The sequence below is a fragment of the Suncus etruscus genome, chromosome 15 (genome assembly GCF_024139225.1).
Source record: "Suncus etruscus isolate mSunEtr1 chromosome 15, mSunEtr1.pri.cur, whole genome shotgun sequence".
Taxonomy (NCBI): Eukaryota; Metazoa; Chordata; class Mammalia; order Eulipotyphla; family Soricidae; genus Suncus; species Suncus etruscus.
This window is the reverse complement of record NC_064862.1, coordinates 46,947,218-46,967,382: the sequence shown is the minus strand read 5'-3', so window position 1 is coordinate 46,967,382 and position 20,165 is coordinate 46,947,218. Positions and strand designations below refer to the sequence as shown.

Sequence of the window (20,165 nt, the reverse complement as noted above, 5' to 3'; positions counted from 1 at the left end):
CGGGGGATCGAACCACGGTCCGTCCTACGCTAGCACTTGCAAGGCAGACATGTTACCTCTAGCGCCACCTTCCCAGCCCCTGCATTTTTTTTGGGGGGGTCACACCCAGTGGCACTCAGGGGTTACTCCTGGCTTTGCACTCAGAAGTCACTCCGGCAGGCTCGAGGGACCATATGGGATGCCATGATTCGAATCACTGTCTGTTCAAATCAGCTGCGTGCAAGGCAAACGCCTCACCGCTGTGCTATCTCTCCGGCCCATTTCTGCCTTTCTTGTCTGTCTTCTGTCCACCAAACCCTGGGACCTCTACTGTGCCCTTAGGTTTCAAAAAAAAATCATTAGTTAGAGTAATAGCACACAGCAGGAAGGGTACTTGCCTTGCACTCAGCCGACCTGAGTTACATCCCTAGCATCCCATACGATCCCCTGAGCTTCACCAAGAGTAATTCCTGAGTGAAGAGTCAGGAGGAAGCCCTGAGCAATCAGGAATAATCCCTGGGCATCACCAGGTGTGGCCCAAAAACAAAACCAAAACCAAAAATGTTTTAAGAAAGCTCAATACGGAAGAATTTCAAATGTCACCATTAAAAATTATTACTTAACAAAAGAGGAAGTAGCAAAAGAGGAACAAAAAGATTTGAGGGACCAGAAGGTAGGACAGCAGTGAGGGTTGGTGCCAAGCTCTATACAATCTCCTGAGTACTGCTAGGTGCAGCCCTGGGTGAGGTACCACTGGGATGGTCCAGGGGTCTGGGCACTGCTGAAATGATCCAGGGCCCCTTACTGCTGGGCCAGAGCAGCACTGTATCCCAGGCTCAAGCACTGAGCCACTGTGGCCTTGCCTAGCATCGCCTCCCTAGTACCTCTCAGGTACTCTCATATCTTTGAGTCATTTACAAAAGGAAAATAAGCTACAGACCAGGAGTGGCAAACAAGATTTACCCTTACTCAAAATGGCAAAATGCAATACGTGTTTAATATATTATTGTTAAAATTATATGCTTTTGTGTGTCTGTTTTGGCAGGTCACTTCGTGGTGTGGCTCTCTGACTCTCACAGTTTAAAATTTTGGCTCTTTGTGCTGAACTTGTTTGCCACCCCTGTTACAGACCTAATTCCAGATTTATCTTAACAAGATCAATAAGAGCATGATCATAAGGTGAATAGATTAAATCAAGCATGATCTAACCATGTGATGTCTAAGAATGATACAATTTTGATCCACAGAAGGTGAAAGACACCAAAAAACATAACATTCAAATCAGATGAGATCAATTTTTTTTCTGTGGGTTTTACTCTCCCAAACCACACAGGATAAAGACAAAGAAACACCATTGAGTCAGAAAGATAATGCAGTAGGGAGAGCACTGGTCTTGCTCATAGCAGACCAGTCTTCATCCCCGGTACCACAGATGGGCCCCACATCCTGCCATGAGCGATCCCTGAGCACAGAGCCAGGAGGCTAAGAATATTTGCTATTATCATGATCATTATTGTTATTGTTTTTTCTGTTGTTTTGGGGCCATACATGGTAATGCTCAGGGCTCACTCAGGGCTCTGCACTCAGGAATCACTCTTGGTGGGCTCTGGGGACGCGTATAGGATGATGAGGGTCAAACCTGATTCAGCTGTGTGCAAAATAATTGCCCTCCCTGCTGCCCTATAGCTCAGGTCCCTGTGCTACAAATGTTTTTTTATCATTAACAGTGGTGAGGCCTGTGAAAATACTAAAACCAGGGCCCAGAGAGATAGCACAGCTGCGTTTGCCTTGCAAGCAGCTGATCCAGGACCAAAGGTGGTTGGTTCGAATCCCGGTGTCCCATATGGTCCTTGTGCCTGCCAGGAGCTATTTCTGAGCAGACAGCCAGGAGTCACCCCTGAGCACCGCCAAGTATGACCCAAAAAAACAAAAAACAAATTAAAAAAAGAAAAAAAGGAAAATACTAAAACCATGCACTTCAAATGATGAATTCTGTGCTGTGGGAATTCTCTCATGTATAATGTCCTTGAATCACACTTCCATTCACTCAGGTATCATATAGGATACAGGCTGAGGTAGTATTTAAAATAGGGAGTCGGAGTGATAGCACAGCAGTAGGCCATTTGCCTTGCACATAGCCAACCCAGGGTGGACTCGGGTTTGATCCCCAGCATCCCACCCTGCCAGGAGTAACTTCTGAGCACAGAACCAGGAGTAACCCCTGAGTGCTGCTGGGTATGCTCCTCCCCCGCCAAAAAAAATTACAAAATTATTTTAAAAAATCTCATAAAGTTTCCATGGCTTCTAGAAAGACCAGTCAGCCTGCTCACTCCTGTCATGGGTGCTGTTGTGGTTTGATGTTGGGATGAGACAGGAAGGGGCAGAGATGAAAGTCACCCTGGAGCGATGAGTGGCAGGAGGCTTGACTGATGCAAATGGCTCTGGTACCTTCTATACAGGTACTGGGGGGTGGGTAGTACCACTCCCACACTCAGCCTGGGCATATGCCAGACCCTACACTGAGTTCCTCCTGTGCATCCTTACAGTTCACCTCAGTTAACATCATTTGACTAAAGGAAACAGGAGGCCAACTGAGCTCTGTGGCTTCTCATAGGGGCCCTGATCCAGCTGGCCTAGGAAATGGGGCAGCATCCTGGGCTTGAGAACTCTGCCGTTGTTTCTGCATGGAGACCCTACCTCACTTTCAGAGCCTGGCACACGACAATAAAGAGCAGGTTGGCACTGGGAAAGCCCCTCTGCCCCTGGGGATATAGGCAGGCACAGCAGACAGGCCCTGCCTTGGCCACCCTGACAGCTGGATACTGGGCACCCAATAAGGAGCACTGCCATCTTCTCCGAACAGCCTGCTGTCCCCCTTAATGGTTCTGGGGAGCTCCTGAGGGTGCCAGCTCCTCAGTTATTCCTGGCCTGGGCATCCCTGAGGTGCCCACCTGCACAATGCAATCCCCATGAGGCTTTTACAGCCAAGGTTGCTCTGGGGGCTATTTCTGGATGTACTCTGGAGGGAAGCCTGGGGTCACTGGGCCAGGGTGGTGACCAGAGGCAGCACCAGGGATCAAACTGGCCTCACACTTTCTCCACTGTCCTGGCTCCCCTGCCCCTTGGGGTCAAGTCTGGGCCATAAAAGATACTAACTGGAGTGACACTGACAGGGCCCTGGTGCCTAGGCAGGAGAGCATGGCAGAAAGTGGCCAGGACAGTAATGGTGGCCCTGGGGACAGTACTGGGAACAAAGTTGAGGGCTCAGGGAACAGAGCTGAGGATCAAATGGAGTCTGGCTGTCCAGGGGTTCCCAGAACTTCTGAGAATAGGGAAGGCCCCACCCTCACTGAGACCTTCATGCCAAAGCCCCTGACTTCTGCAAACTGAGGATGACAGTGCCCACTGGATAGTATCTGGAGGTGCCACCTGTGGACCAGCTCCCACTCTGCATGTCCTGCCCAATGGTGCCCAGGGAGCACAGGGTAAAGTGGATCTCACTGGAATAAGGCTTGGGCTCTGCCGGGGATTTTGAATTCCCACAGGCTCCCCACTGTGCCTGGCCAGATGTGGAATATAAAGTGCTCACAGCGTGGCCTGGCCGTGTGTACTGTGCCCCCTGTTTGTCCACTCTGGGAGGGACAGTCCTGCCCCTCCAGCACAGGCAAGAAGGGTAACATGGGTACTCAGAGGCTGAAATTCCATTGCTGTTAGAGTATACCAATAAAAGGATTGAAGACTAAATACTGGGATGTGTTTCATAAATAAGAGGAGGAAAGGGGGTGTCAGAGCAATTGTACAGCAGGGAGGGCACTTGCCTTGCACGCAGCCAACGGGTTCAATCCCTGGCATCACATAGGCTCCCCAGAGTCTGCCAGGAGTGATTCCTGAGCACAGAGCCAGGAGGAACACCTGAGCACCGCCAGGTGTGGCCCCCAAACAAAACAAAATAGCAAAAAAAAAAAAAAAAATCATAGATGGCCTAATGACCTTCCTCTCTGGGGCTTCCAGGCCGAGTCCAACTGAGTTGCAGCCACTATGTAGGTGGGACTGTGCCCAGTGAGATCTTGGAGATGGGTCCACTCCCACCCTACGAGCTGGACCCTGTCTCCCTCAGGACCCCTCCCCACTGAGGCAACTGGAAACACCCACTCCCACCTCCTGCCCTTTACCTCCCACTCCCTACCCCACCCTACCCCTGTTGCATGACAACCTGGCCTGCATTCCTTCCCACCCTCTTCCTGCCCTCAGCACACAGGGCCTGGAACCTCCAGAGACACAGCACCCACACAGGGATCCTACCTGGGGACAGTCTTTAATGTAGTGGCCTTTGTTGAAGCACAGGTGGCAAAGATAGTTGGGGGGTGGCCTCTTGCTGGGCTTGCGGCTCTCAGAGCTGAGCGTCAGGTCCGAGAAGTGCTCTGTGAGGGAGCTGAGGCCATCAGCGATGTTGTTGAGGGAGCCGTAGGGGGATGCGCTCTTGTACACGCTGCTGCCCAGTGCCTGTAGGGACAGGTCATTAGGGCAAGGCAGGGGTGGTGGACCAGCCCCGGAATCTCCACCACACATGCACATAGACACGTACAGAAACAGATTCTCAGAGAGGCTCATACAGACACACGCAGACACCAGATATCTACATTCATTCAGACACGAACACTCTCACATACAGACACTCACATGACACACACAGATGCATACGGACTTACATACACAAAGACACCCACACTCATGGAGACACACAGACTCTCAAACACAGATACACAGATTCACACAGACACTCTCTCAGACTTGGGGGGATGGTGCTCACCCCACAGCTGCCCATTAGCTTCTTCTGGACCCCCACCCCAATTCTCCAGATGTGCCCAGGGACAGGCCCATTCTGGGGACATGCTGGGAAACTGGAAGAAGAGCAGCCTTGAGTTTCCAAGGCCCTGAGTTTCAGGTAGAGTGACCTCATGCCATTCTCCCTCCTAGCACATGGGCCCTGCCCAGTGTACAATGCTCAGCTCCTGCTGGGCAGGCAAAGGGGCTGTGCTGGTCTGACACCCCCCCCCCCTGCAGGAAGGACGAGCCCCCACTCACGCCATCTCCCACAGAAGTGAGAGGCCCAGCCTGGGGAGCTGGGAGGAAGTGCCACCTCTCCCGCCCCTACTGACAGGAACCAGACGCCTCCCCGGCCTTCAAAGCAGGCGCAGCCTCTATTTATAGGTTCATGGGCCTAGACCCCAGACATGCTGGAATTCAGTGACTGAGGGGCCTACACTGAGGCTGCCCCTTTTCCAGAGACACCCAGACTGTGGTCCCAACCAGGACCTGATGTTGGGACATCTCTGACCTGGACTCAGGTGCTCAGAGACTCCAGGAATGCTCACTGCAGATGAGGGTGAGCTGTGGGCCCACAGGGGGTATGACCATATATTCAAGAGGGACCCTGACACCCTCTTGCTCCAAAGGGGCACAAAGCTCATTAGGGGAACTGCCCAGCTCCCAGCTAAAGATGGGCAGACAGAGCTTTGCAGCAGGAGGGCGCTTGGGCTGTCTGCTTGGGGAAGCCAGCAGGTGGGCTAAGAGCTGAACCTTAGGGCACATCTGTTCCTTCCATCAGGGGACAGAGCCCCACCCCCACCCCATAGATGGACACTGGGGTACTAAGGTCTGGACTGTGGAGCAAAGATGCAGGTCCAGCTCAGGCCAGCCCAGGGCAACACACAGCAAGCAGAGAGTGCCTAGGCTGGCATCTGCTGAGGGCTCCCTCCCACCATCTCTGCATCCTGCCTCACAGAGCCAAGCTGGTAGGTCAGATACACCGAGTGTCCTGTCCAATCATGAGGGCTAAGGGGGGCTGGAGCTGAGGAGCTCATTGGCACGTCCCATTCGTGTTGCCTGGCAGCAAGGAGGTGCTCCTTCTGCTTGGAGGGCTAGCAAGTGCTCCCACAAAAGGCACCAATTCCCACAGTCCAGATGATGACCTATGAAAAAAGCTCGGTGTACTCAGTTTTTAGATATTATTTTTTTGTTTTTGCTTTTTTTTCTGGGGCTACCCCTGACAACATGCAGGGCTTACTCCTGGCTCTGCCCTCAGAGATCACTCATGAGAGTGAGAGTGACACTATAGTGGTGTCTGGATCGAACCTAGTTCAGTTGTATTCAAGGATGGTACCCTCCTTGCCATATTATCTCTCCAACCCCTTCATATCTCTATACACTTATGAGACTACAATATAATAGAAATATAACTATTTAAATGATTAATAATTTTTTGTTTAGGGATTCATACAAGACAGCACTCTGGGATTACTTAGGAAAGATGGCAGGAAGGGGTAGAGGGGTCAAACTCACACTGGCTTTCTACTAGGGATCACTCCTGGTGGGTTCAAGGTGAGGGCAGGGAACTACATGGGGTACCAGGGTTCAAACCTGGGTCAGCTGCATGAAATGGAAGCACTTTTCCCCACTGTAGTATTACTTCGGCCCTTTCGGCAACTCTGTTGAACAGACTATGGAAACCTTTTCCCAACAGCTGATGATGGTCTGAGGAGAGGTAGGGACAGGATATTTTTAAATTAAATTATGGCCCTGTTGTGTTTTTTTTTAAGACCTATTGCTACTGCACACTTCATAGATCTTTATCGCATTTATAAGCACCAGGAAATCACCAGAGGAAGAGTTTTGTGGAAATGCTGGTTAGAACTGAACCCTCAGCATATCCGGTCTCAGCCCGCATGTGTCATGGTCCCATTTCATAGGCCTGAATGGGTGGGTGAGTCTCCAGTGGTGAGTCTTGAGCCAGAGAGACAGGACAGCATATAGAGCATTTGCTTTGCGTGCGGCCAACCTGGATTCAATCTCCGGCATCCCAGATGGTCCTGAATCCCACCAGGTGTTTTCCTTGAGCAGAGTCAGTAGTCAGCCGTAAACACTGCCAGGTGTGGCAAAATACAAACAAGGTACTGGCCAACCTGGAAACTTCCACCAGATACACTTTTCTGGGTCCCAGTATAGACTGACAGACCCATAGAGCTGCCTGGGCAGGGCATGAGGGGAGTGGGGCAAAGCATGGAAAATCTGCCACTTCAGTTCCCAGCACACATGAGGTTTGGGGGTATTAAGTAGACCCCACTAGTGTGACCCAACCTTGCTCTCCACCACAGGTCAAAATTGACCCCAGGAGGTATCCACATTTCCCTCATGATTATTGAGGTTTCTGGGGCCACAATTAATGTCCCATGGCTGCAGTATTGGGAGCAATAGGGTCCTGAGGGGTTCTGGGGATTCTGGGAGGGCCAAGTGATTGGGAGGCTTCGGGGTTAGAGACCAGATCTGGGCCCTGAACTCCTCCTCTCTGCCCCCTGAGCCCCAGAACCTACTGGCATCAGGATTCCTAACCAGCCAGGCTGCATCCTGGCTGACTCCCCACAGACTTGCATGAGAGGTGCATTGGGGGCATCCATTGGACCCCAGATAAAAGTTCATCTACCAGACGACTCAGCAACAGTCTGCATGCAGGGCAGATCGCTCCGCATTTAATGGTATGCTGAAACTAGAGGCTGCTCCACATCAGTCTGACATCGATGAAAGAAATGCACAGAATCCAGTCTTTAAATATAAAAATCTGATACCAACAATAGCTAAAGTGCGAAAAAGTTTCACCGGGACCACAGAGAATGACTTGGGTTGGACAGACTGGTATGCCGACCCAGAGTCGGTCTTATGCCAATAAACTTCTGGGGTGAGGCCTTTTTATAATCAGGTCAAGGATTTTTTTCCATTTTCCCCATTTTTCTGGACCTGTGCAAACAACGGCGATTGCCACTATCACACCTTTACTATATTTTTTACTCTTATCCTTTAAGAAAAAAAAAATACAATTTACTGAACTTGAAAACAAATAACTATAGTAGAATGCCTGTCTCAAATACAGGCAGGAGATGGGAAGTGGGGAGGGGGTAATGTTACTCTGGTGAAGGGGGGTGTTCTGTTTATGACTGTAACCCAACTATGATCATGTTACTTAAATAAAAAATATATTATAAAAAATAAATAAAGCGACCAAAAACTGAAATGGCTTGGTGGTGAGAATGTTGCACTGGTGAAGGAGGTGTTTTTTTTATTTGTTTATTTATTTATATAACTGAAACCCAACTATAAACATGTTTGTAATCATGGTTCTTAAATAAAGATATGTATTAAATAAATATTTAGAAAAATAAAGTTCATCTACATGACAAACTCTGAATTCCCAGTACTGCAGCTCACCCAGGCCTGGGAGCTGGATTTCCTAAATAACAAATCTCTTATACTCCCTCTTCTCTTTTTTTTTTTTCCTTTTTTTTTTCTCCTCTCCCCCAAACCCCTTCTTTCTTTCTGGGTAAAATTTCAGCAAATCCACAAGAATCAGCACTGTTTTGACAACAAAGAGCCCAGAGGAAGGGGAAGTTCGGCAGGGCACTAATTATACCCTAGAAACCAGCTCCCTATTTGGGGCCTGGTAGCACCCCTTGGTCCAGTCCCAAGTGTTAGTTCGTGGTCTGGCCACAGTTCCAGGGTCCAACTCAAGGCACTAGTGAGAGACAAATGACAGCCCCTGTGACTGCCTCCTAGCCCTACAAGGGGTCTGTCCCAACCAGCAGTGCCCCCAATAACCTCCTGTCCATGCTAGGAGCACAGGTCACTGCTCTGAGTAAGCTTCTTCCAGCAATCAGGGGTACCAAGTCTGGGGGCACTGACAGCCTCAGGCACAGCTCAGTTTCCTCTGAGAAGTCCTGGAACTTGGGCACAGGAATAAAAGGTAAGTGCCAGTTGGAGGTCTGTAGAGGTCTCACATAGGAAAAATGGCAGACTCTCAGGATCTCACAGTCTTGCCCTGCCAGGATGTGTGTCAGGAGGGCAGAGCCCAGGACCACCTGGCTTCAGTCTCCACACACCATAATACGAAGTTGCTGTGCCCCAGCACCACCATCAGCCCTAGGTTCCCACCCCCAAGGTCCCTATGCCCAGGGCACTGGTTCTTGGCCTTGCCCTACCTGGGTGCTGGGCTGTGGCTCAGCTGCAACCTTGTCTCCCTCCCCTTGAGTCCCTCAGGGGCCAGACCCCTGCACCGCACACATCCTCAGGAGCCCCCATGACCTGAAGAGTTGTGATGTCTTGGCTCTGCATAGTGAGGCACTTGGGGCACCCCAGAACCCCAACATCCCTCTGCCCTTCCTGCTGTGGCTGTGCTGGGCAGATTTGCTGGTGGGGAAGGGCATCCCTAGCACCTTGCCCCATTGAGCCACACTGACACAGGCTGAGGAAACCTCTTGGAGGGTGAAGAGAGCCTTTGAGAGCAAAAGGCCTGCCCCCTCTCCCAGTGACCCTGCAGCCAGCAGGACATATGCCCCATGCCTGCCAATGGCTGATGCTTCTCTAGGCTCTGGCCTGAGGTAGGAAGACATTCAGGATTATTCATGCCCAGTGTGGCCTGGGTGGGCAGATCTCAGTTTCTTACACCTGCATCAATGCCAGGGGCTGGGGCTCTAAGGAGCTCAGAAACTTGCATAAGGGAATCCAGGCAACTAGCGGAGGGGAGAAGCTATGCAGTGGGGTCCTGACACCCATACCCCACAGGGTGAAAGATCCACTCTACCTGCTCTGAGCAATAAGTGAGCCACTGGTGCTTCCCTGAGCAGCATGAAGGAGAGTAGCCAGAGTGTGTGCTGATGAGAGGTTTGGGAGGAAAGTGGAGACCTGAAGACAGACTAACTATAACGTTGGTTCCCCTCAACGGCACGCCACTGCCTGGCAGACTCAGAGAGAATGCTAGGAGATGGGGACAGGGCTGAGGAGAGGAGGTCAAGCAAGATGCAAGGGCAGCACTCCAGGTAGGTGATGGGCAGGGCAGGCTGATGGGGTCTGACCACACACCCTGGGCTCTGCTCAACCTGAGGGGGCTTAGGAGGAAAAACGCCAAGGCCAGGCCAGCCTCACGGGGCCTTTTGTCAGTGGCTTGATGACTTTCTAACTCACTACAGCAGCCCCTTGCTGCTCCTGGGGGCTGAAAAGACTGTGCAATGGGTAGGGCACTTGCCTTGCATATGTCTGACCTGGGTTTGATCCCCAACAACTCATATGGTCTCCCGAGTCCCTCCAGGAGTCACCCTGAGCACAGAGCCAGGAGTCAGGTCTGAGCACTGCTAAACAAGGCCCCAAAACAAAACAATAAAACAACTTCACTGATACTACTCCCAAATGCATTCAGCACCCACAAACCTACTCAGGCTGTTTGGGGCTTTGGAATGGATTCAAATACACTTTCAACCCAGTGCATACACACATGCACACACACACACACACACACACACACACACACACACACATGCATACTGACATGCGCACACAAGCACATACAGTCACATATGGCCAGGTGAGGGGACAGGTGACAACTAGTTGTTAGTCCAAGACTCTGGTGACCAGGGAAATTATGCCACATGCCAAGTGGTGGGTCAAGAGAGGGCAGCCCCCAAGGACCCACACACATACCCAAACTCCTGGGTCCACTCAACAAGGCCACAGGAAGAACCATGCCCATATCCACCTGTGTTCATAGGTAATTCTAATCAGGGAGTCCCAGGCCTCCAATGGGAAGAAGAGGCCAGGCATGGTGAGCAGCAGAGAGATAGAACAGGGGATGGGGTGGGTGATGGTGACAGCAGAGGATGGAGAGACAGAGCAGAGGATTGGGGGGGTGGAGCAGTGGATGGGAAGATGCTCTCCCACCTCTTCCTGCATGTTCTCTGTCATAGCCCTTGAAGCCCAGCAGTGGGGAGCCTGATCCCAGCTGCCTCTTTCACAGGACCTGATGCCACTATCCACGGGAGGGTGCCATGACCCCCAGAAGTGATCCTGGGACACAGTTCTGCTCTGGGCCCCTGTGGGGCAGACCAACAATGGCTGCCTTCACATGTCTGCAACATCCAGCTGAAGGGTCCCAGGCCTCAGGCCTCATACCTCACTCTTATCAATGAAGGACAAAAGAGGTCCTCCAGAGGGGACGATGGTCAGTCTTATGGCCCCATTTGGTCAACACCAATGAGCAGCTACCAGCACTGAACCCCATTTCTATAAGAACCCACAGAGCCTCAGTTTTCTCCTCTGTACAATGGGGATATTGAATTGACTATAACAGGGAATGAAAGTACTGGAAAAGACAGCAAAGGGCATTTGATTTGCATGTGGTCAACCCCAGTACAATCCCCAGCACCACATATTGTCCCCTGAGGACCATCAGGAGTGACGTCTAAGCACATCCATGTGTGGCCCCAAAATTTATTTTTAGGGGCCGGAGAGATAGCATGGAGGTAAGGCGTTTGCCTTTCATGCAGGATGTCATCGGTTCGAATCCCGGCGTCCTATATGGTCCCCCGGGCTTGCCAGGAGCAATTTCTGAGCATGGAGCCAGGAGTAACCCCTGAGCACAGCCGGTTGAGACCCAAAAACCAAAAAAAAAAAAAAAAAAATTTTAAAAAAGAGTAGGAAGGGGCCAGAGCAGTGGCACGAGCTGTAGGGCATTTGCCTTGCATTCTGCACATGGCTAACCTAGGATGGACCACAGTTTGATCCCCCAGTGTCCCATATGGACTCCCAAGCCAGGAGTGATTTCTGAGCACTTAGCCATAGCCAGGAGTAACCCCTGAGCATCACCGGGCATGCCCCCCGCCCAAAAAAAAAAGAACTATAGCACAGGAGGTAGGGCATTTGCCTTGAATGTGACCAACCCCTGTTTGATCCCATAGGGTCCCCTGAGCATGACAGGAGTGATTTCTTTTTTTTTTTTTTTTTTTTTGTGTGGTTTTTGGGTCACACCCGGCAGTGCTCAGGGGTTATTCCTGGCTCCAGGCTCAGAAATCGCTCCTGGCAGGCACGGGGACCATATGGGACACCGGGATTCGAACCGATGACCGCCTGCATAAAAGGCAAATGCCTTACCTCCATGCTATCTCTCCGGCCCTGACAGGAGTGATTTCTGAGTGTAGAGTCAGGAGTAACCCCTTAGCACTGCCAGGAATGGCCCAAAAAAACAAACAACAAAAGGAGTAGGAAGAGCTCAGTGTCACCCTCTGTCTCTCTTAAGCCTGACTTCCCCTGGACTCATGGTCCCTGGAGCCCCAGGTATCCAGTGCCCATGGCCCATGGTGGCCTCTTCTCCAGGGAATGGGGTCAGGGATGAGTATCCAAGTGATAGGCTAGACAGAACAGCCGTGATGCCACCTACACCTAACCTACCATATTGGAATGACCCAAGACCAAAACTGACCACTGAGGGACAGAAACTGCCACCCAGCTCGAGCCAGCTCTGCAGGGTGGGCTGCCCAGTTTCTGCTTCCTATAAATCAGGAACTCAGAGAAAGCAGAGGCCAGAAGAAAGTGCCTGGCTGGGACGTTGCCCAGTGTCTTAGAACTAGTCTTGTAAGCATCAGGTCAAGGATCAGACTTGGGACACGCACAGGTCCCAATGCCAGCACCACCAGCAATTCCCTGCTGCACAGCCCACGGCGAGAACCAGCAAGTATGGTACCAAGTGAGCCAAGCAGGGACCAGCACAACAGCTAAGTGCACCCAAATCTGTGGCCAGCACCAGGTTGACTGGTCCAGCATCATGGCCTATGTGCACCATCCTAGGTCCCTGGGCAAGCACCCTTGTTAGTGACTGGTCACTGCAAAGTGGAAAGAGGGAAACAAGAGGAAAGGACCAAAATTAGAGTGATAGCACAGCAGGGAAAGCAATTGCCTTGCATGTGGTCAATCCAGGTTCTATCCCTGGTACCCCATATGGTCCCCTTGGCCTACCAAGAGTGATCCCTGAGTATAAAACCAGGAGGAACCTCTGAGCACAAAACCAGGAGTAATCTCTGAGCACAGAACCATACGTAATCCCTCAGCAAGAACCAGGAATAATCCCTGAGCATAGATAGAACTACGAGTGATCCCTGAGCACAGAGCCAGTGCCAGTTGTGATCCTAAAAACAACTAATAACAATAACAACAAAAAAACCTTCCAACTGTCAAAGCTTGGGGTCCTTTTTATTCTTTGAGGGGCCACACTCAGTGGATGATACTGGGGTATGTAGGGCCACCCCTGAATGGGCAGCGTGGACTGATAGCTCAGGGCTGGGTGCCAGTCCAGGACCACTCCCAGAGGTGCTCAGAGCATCATAAGGTGCTGGGGATCAAACTCAGGACCTTGATACACTAAGCAGTGCCCATCACTCACGCCCTTGCCTCTGCTCTATGAAACACTGTAGTTTTTAGTTTGGTTGGTTTTTGTGGTTTGGGGTCCTACTTAGCAGTGCTCAGAACTTACTCCTGACTCTGAGCTCAGGGATCACTCTGGGGGTTTCAGAAGACCATTGTAGGTACGGAGGTTCAAAACTCAGCACCCTCCTCTTGTCCTGCCTCCCTGCTGCACTCCCACCCACCCCCACACACACACACACACACCAGGAGTCCTTGAAAGCATCTTGGGGCACCTTTGCAGGTGGTGCTTTGCAGCAACTATAAATCTACTATGGAGGGCAAAGAATGCGGGTCCCTTGTGCTGTGGGAATAAGTACTAGGTCCCAGATACAGCTCCAGAGGGGGTCTTGGGTCTAGGACCCCCACTCCCAGAACCCAGCAGTGAAAGATCAGTGTAGAGGAGCATCCTCAGGGTCTGGAGATGTTTAGAAAATCTGGAAAGACTATAGACAGAGACAGGCAGACAATGGTGATACTCCGCTTTCTAAACACAGGTTACCCCAAAGTCCTCCCAAACCCACAAGACAGCCTGTGACCCTGTCACAGAAGGTCCTGAAGAATCAAGCCTGGTCTCCCTCTGAGGTGCCCAGAGATTCTCTGGGGAGGCACAAGAGACAAAGCCAGAGAGGGCAGGAGACCTGTATGAACTGAAGGCCATGATGCTCTGGATTTAGACTGCACACACATGGCAAGGAAGAATGCCTCTCTCCTTCTAGAAGGTGCCCTCCCGGCTTTCTTGTATGAGAGGGCTTGGTGCCTGGCCTTAGAATCCTCCAAGGGCAGAGAACTGCAGCTAGATGCAGAGAGGACTTTACAGGGGCTCCCAAGTCCTTCCCCAACAGCAGCTCTTTGTGGAAACTACAGACCAAGGGTGCGACCCCTGATCTCAGGCTGAGGGCATGAAGTGCCCCCACACTCCATCATGGTGCAGCCTGGCCCACTGTGCTCGCAAGGCCCGAGTTCCGCTCACTCTCAGCACCTTGGCGGAGTGTCAGCTCCCCAAGCCGAGGTCTCAAGACACAATGCGCCTCTGTGCCCCAAGTCCTCAGCCCTCCGCCCAAATCCCAGCTGCATTCATGGGGTTTGGCTATTGTGGTGGGAGCGCATAGGGGTGGTGCGGGAGGGGTGGCTGGCTCGGCAGGCCCTGGTCAGTGGTCAGCATGCAAGTCACATCCGCAGGCACTGCCACAGGCCCTGCCAGGCAGCACATAGAATGGCCACGCTCCCGGGTCCCCTGGCCCTCACATCACTTGTCCTCGCCACCAGTCCTTGGGAGCCTTCAGGTGGGGGTGATTTTTTTCTTGCCTTCTCAGCCAGTTGCTATTTTGGGGCCGTATTAGGTCACCGGCTAAGCCCTGGGCACAGGAAAGGCCCATCCCCAGAGCGACGGGTGGTAGAGCAGGTGGGGAGCAAAGGCTGGGAGCCTGGAGATTCTTCCGGAAGAGCCAGCGCCACCCACTGCTACCCGGGACACTGCAGGCCTGTGCTCACAAGCCCCCTTGTTCTCCCTACCTCAGTTGGTCTGTGAGGATAATGTGGGGGTAGTGAGAACAGATTTGGGGGGGGGGGTGTTGGGCCACACCTGGTGATGCCCAAGGGTTATTCTTGGCTTTCTGTGCTTAGGAATCACTCCTGGTAGTGCTCAGGGGAACGATATGGGATGCTGGGGATTGAACCTGGGTTGGGCGTGTGTAAGGCAAATGCTCTATCTGTTGTAGCATCACTCCAGCCCAGTGACTACATTTTTAGGAGATGAGTAAACTGAGGACCAGAGATAAAAGTTTTCTCCAGAACAGGCCCTAAACACATTTCTCTTTGTCACTGCATGGGACCACTTTTATCAGCTCTTGACCCCTTCCCATAGGGAAATTGAGGTAAGAAGCAGGAAAATAGGGAGAGGCAGCAGGGCCCTGGAGATGGATGGAAATCCTGGAGGCCAGAATATCCCAGTGGAGATGCCATGTCCAACCTCCACAAGACTCTCACTGCGGACTTCGCGATGGACATGCACATCTGGGGGCGCCAGGTCACTGAGGGGGGCAGAGGGAAGCCAGAGATGCTCATAACCAGCCCACACTGGGACGGCAGTTACCTCCTCCTTGCAGTCATCCTTTTTCCTTCTCTCTATCACCGAGCCTGTCTGTGACTCCTGGGGCTGAATACACGGGCGCTCCACAACATTTGGTAAAAGAGCAAACTCCAAAGACCCCCAGGTGCTTGGAGAGTCTTCAGCAATCCTCCAAAAGTATTGCTGAGTGTGGAGAAGGGCCCAAAGGAGGAGTCCACCAAAGAGTGGGGAACTCGGGCCTTCCAGAGCCTGACATTCAAACCTCCCACCTGCATGGAGGGCACCTCTCCCTCAGTGTACTCTCAGTGTCCCTTCAACTCAGCCAGCCTCACTCTGTCCCCAGCTGAGTGCACCGCCAATGCAACTTTAGGTTGAGCGTCCTACCTCTGTCCTCTTGCACACTCCTGCACACACAAGGGTCTGACCCTCTGCTGTGTCCACCCGGACACTGTGCTCAGGAATCACAGCTCTGAGAGAAAAGGCACCGGAGAATATGTGCGTGTGGGAGGGGAGGATTAGGAGGGGAGCTTCTTGGAAAAGTCTGGAGAGGGCCCCAGATTGGGGGGGGGGGTCCCTGCAATATGCATTTAAGCACTGCAGAGAGAGTGGCCAGGCTGGAGTCACACTGGACTGGAGGCTGGTCCAGCAGCGCGGGTGTCCAGGGTAGGTCCTGCGGGGAGGCTCCCAGGCACTTAGAGGATTTCCCTCTCATTTCCTTCCAGGCAGCGCCACTGACGGTGGGGTCAAGCCCTCGAAATCACTTCCTATGTGACTGGAGGATGGACGTGACGTGGGGGTCCCGGGGTGAGGACAGTGGAAAAAGCCCGTCGGGGGCGAGCGCAGGGCGCCCTGGGGTGTCCTTCAGAGGCCGAGGGGAGAGAAAAGCATTTAGGCCCCAAGCATTTAGGCACAAGTCGCTTCCCTGCCCGCGATGGCCCAGCGGGGGATGGGGCTGGGCGTGGGAAGGACATTCGGTTCGGGGCTCCCCGCCCTGGCCGCGCCCCCGCATTCTGGAGCCGATCCCGAGCGCTCCCTCGGCACCCGACGCCCCCACCCAGTCCCGGCGGGGCGCGGAGCCCCGGGCCGCGGAACAGGGGGGCCGGGAGGGGCCGGCCTGGCCCGGGAGGTGACGCGCTCCCCGGCGCCCCGGGGACATCGGGCAGCAAGTTTGGCACCGCCGAGCGCGGCGCGGCGCGACGCCGCCAAGGAGGGCCGGGCTAGGCGGAGCCGGGCCGGGCCGGGCCAGCGCGCAGGGAGCGCGGGGCCCGCAGGAAAAGGCCCCGCGCGCTGGGGCTGGGGCTGGGGCTGGGGCCGGCGCGCCCGGGGGGACTCGGGGTGGGCCGCGGGGGGCGCACGGACCGCGTCGGGCCACCCACCTCTCCGCGCTGCAGTTGGAAGAAGCTGTTGAGATAGCTCGAGTGCAGCGGCGAGCCCAGCTGCTCGGGCCGGCCCTTGCCGAAGGCCAGCTCCGGGGGCGCAGCGCCGTCGGGGCGAAAGGCGTCGAAGGCGCTCGCCTGGTGCGTGTCCTGCAGCGACAGGTAGACCCAGTTGAGCAGCTGGGCCGGCTGGTACACCGAGGCGGCGCTCGTGTCGATGGCCGACAGCAGGCTCATCCTGGCGAGCCGGGGCCGCCCGACCCAGCCGAGGGGCGGGCACCGGGCAGCCTGCGCCCAGCAGCCGCCTCCGGAGCCGCGCACCGCCCGCCGCCCGCGCCGCTCGCCCACCCGCCCCGGACTGCCGCGGCCGCGCGCAGCGGAGGAAGCGCGCAGTGAAAGTTGGGCAGGAAACTTTGGGGCCCGCCCCCGCCAGGCCCCGCCTCGCGGCCCGCTATCTGCCTCCCCGCTGACCCCGCCAGGGGGGCAGCGCGGCCGCGGGGCTCTTCTGCGACGCGCCGGAGCCGCTCGAGTGGGGCTCGGGCGGGCGAGTCCCAGGCTGCCCGGGCCTGGGTCTCCCTGGCTCTCCGCCTGTCTCTCCTTCTCTCCCAACCCTTCGCCGTTATTGCTCGCTTTCCCACTCGCTTCCCCGGTGTCCGCCTTTTTCTGCGCTGCCGGGTCTCAGACTCTCTTCTGTCTGTTGTTCCCCTTTCTTGCCCCTCTCTGTACCCCTTTGTACTGTTTCCGTCTCATCTGTTGCCCCCTCGTCTCCCCTCTTCCCAGACACACTCCCAGCTCACACTCACATCCACACATACCATCATTCGCACGCACATCCTCTCCTTCCCTAGGTGCACACATGCAGACTTGAGCACACACTTGCGCTCTCGCTCTTACCCACACCCACCCACACCCAGCCACCCCCCCACACACCCTGGCACCCTCATGCTCTCACGCACACGCCCCTTTCTCCCTGCTCTATCACAGGAGGGCCCCTCCCCCTCCCTTAATTCCTTCCATCTGCAGAATCACTTTTGGGGCGGTTCCTCCAACCCCCCATCCCTGCCCCCTCCCTCTTCGTCTCCGATTTCTGTTCTCCCCAGAGCACCTCACTTCTTGCCCTTTCCTCGTGGGGAGTCCTAGGCCCAGCCCACAGGGCCCCTGTGGAGGAGTCCAAGAGCCAAGATGGGGCCAAGGGGGAAAGACGATTGTCGCCCCAGGACAACTCAGGTAGAGCTGAGGGCGCTCTTATGGCCCCCAACACTCACCCCAGCTGTGCTCTGAGCCTGCTCCAGGAGGAGAGGGGGTCTCTCTAGACTGACTGAGGCCCGCTCTGTGGCCTGCAGGTACCTGCAGCTACTCTTGAGCTGCCTGGGAGCCGTTTCCTCCCCACAAAGGGTCCCCAGAACCCTCCCCTAACTACTCAGACAGACAATCTGAGTTGGAGTGCTCTCCCTCTGTGCTCTGACCCCAGGCTTACAATTTTGCAAGGTGCATCTGACCAATATAATACATTCTATGTCTTTAACACGGGTCATTTATAGTAATAATAGTAAAGTTGGCAGATAAAACCCTCCACCACACAGGCCATGTAGTCAAACACTTGGAAGGGGAGGGAGAAAAACAGGGCAGGGTCATCATGGGTCTGCAGAACCTCAATGTCCTCGATCCCATTTGATCCCCTGACTCACCAGGAATATAAGTCTTGAGCACTGCAGGGTGTGGCCCCCAAACCCAACATAAATAAAGTAGATCTTCTTGCTTAGAGCAAGAAAGAGAGAAGGGGGGGCGGTGGCTCTAGAGGTAAGGTGCCTGCCTTGCCTGAGCTAGCCTCGGACGGACTGCGGTTTGATCCCCCAGCATCCCATATGGTCCCCCAAGCCAGGAGCACTTCTGAGCGCATAGCCAGGAGTAACCCCTGAACTTCACAGGGTGTGGCCCAAAAATGAAAGAAAGAAAGAAAGAAAGAAAGAGAGAGAGAGAGAAAGAAAGAAAGAAAGAAAGAAAGAAAGAAGAAAGAAAGAAAGAAGAAGAAAGAAAGAAAGAAAGAAAGAAAGAAAGAAAGAAAGAAAGAAAGAAAGAAAGAAAGAAAGAAAGAAAGAAAGAAAGAAGAAAGAAAGAAAAGAGGGGGCCGGGTAGGTGGCGCTGGAGGTAAGGTGTCTGCCTTGCAAGCGCTAGCCAAGGAAGGACCGCGGTTCGATCCCCCGGCGTCCCATATGGTCCCCCCAAGCCAGGGGCGATTTCTGAGCACATAGCCAGGAGTAACCCCTGAGCGTCAAACGGGTGTGGCCCAAAAACCAAAAAAAAAAAAAAAAAAAAAAAGAAAGAAAGAAAGGAAGATGGAAGGAAGGAAGGAAGGAAGGAAGGAAGGAAGGAAGGAAGAAGGAAGGAAGGAGAGGAGAGGGAGTGGAGAGAGAGTACAGTGGGTCTGGTGCTTGCCTTACACACAGCTGTCCTGTACTTGGTCCCCAGCACTACTTATGGTTTCCTGAACCTCACCAAGAAGTATCCCTGAGAACCACTGAGTATAAAAAAAAAAAAACAAAAAACAACACCTTGTTTGAAGATAAGATTCTCCTTTGGGCACAAATTTACTAAGCAGAATGTGTCCCCATGGCCAAGGGCAAATCCACATGTGTGAGCTCCTGGCTTGCACCCACGGCTCCACCCAGAAAACAAGGTATAAATCAATTTGCTACTAGAATCTTTGGGGTTGTCTCTAGAGCCACTGGGAGCTCCCTCAGGAAGTGGCCAGGGACTTGGAACTTTTTAATTTTTATCAATTTCTCTGAACTTTTCCTAGTTTTCAGTGAGAAAGCTGCTGTTCAACAGGAGAGCTCTTCTAGCAAGAAGCTGGGGATGATCCAGGGTAGATCATGAGCCCAAACCCAGGGATCCGTCTCTATACCTCAAAGTTCCCTGCAAGCTGGGGGAGCCCTTAAGTTGCAGTTCTGGCCTTGCTCCTGGTTTGTCTTGCAAAGTCAAGTTGCTGTTCAAAAGAACCAGGGAGAGTGGCAGGGAAAGACTGAACCCACACACTACATCTGCCACATCCTGGGTATGTGCCTGGAGACTAGCCCTGCCCATCCTGACACGGCCTGTCCCCGTGCCCCTGCTTCTGGGTGCTTCAGGGCAGTGAGAGACTTGACTTATTGACAGGTGACCCACCAGTGGCCCACTAGCAAAGTGTCCCCTGGTGGCTGCTTCCCTGGTGTTTCAGGGATGGGAGCCTAATTGGTTTCTTTAGATGGCCCCTCCCTCCCTAGGGCCTACTGCACCCTGGCTCACCATGGAAGTTTGTGCACAGGGGAGAGCAATGCAACCCATCCGCTTAAGCTATTGGTGGTAGCTGTCACCATCACTGGGAGCTGTCCTGGGTGGGCAGCCTCTGGGGGGGTCTTGATGTGAAGGGGGAGAGAGAGAGAGAAAGAAAGAGAGAGAAAGAAAGAGAGAGAGAGAGAGACAGAGAC

At 53.5% G+C, this 20,165-nt stretch overlaps 1 protein-coding gene across 1 annotated transcript in view; it reads right to left on the bottom strand.

The window, feature by feature from the left end:
* ZCCHC24 (zinc finger CCHC-type containing 24) overlaps positions 1-17,027 on the bottom strand; it is a 29,613-nt gene extending 12,586 nt beyond the window's left edge. The window contains exons 1-2 of the mRNA XM_049789670.1: positions 16,699-17,027; positions 4,282-4,482 (exon numbers count right to left, since the gene is read on the bottom strand). Coding sequence (XP_049645627.1) covers positions 4,282-4,482; positions 16,699-16,935 — 438 coding nt within the window. The 5' untranslated portion in view covers positions 16,936-17,027. The remainder of the gene's footprint in view (positions 1-4,281; positions 4,483-16,698) is intronic.
* Positions 17,028-20,165: the final 3,138 nt, after the last annotated feature.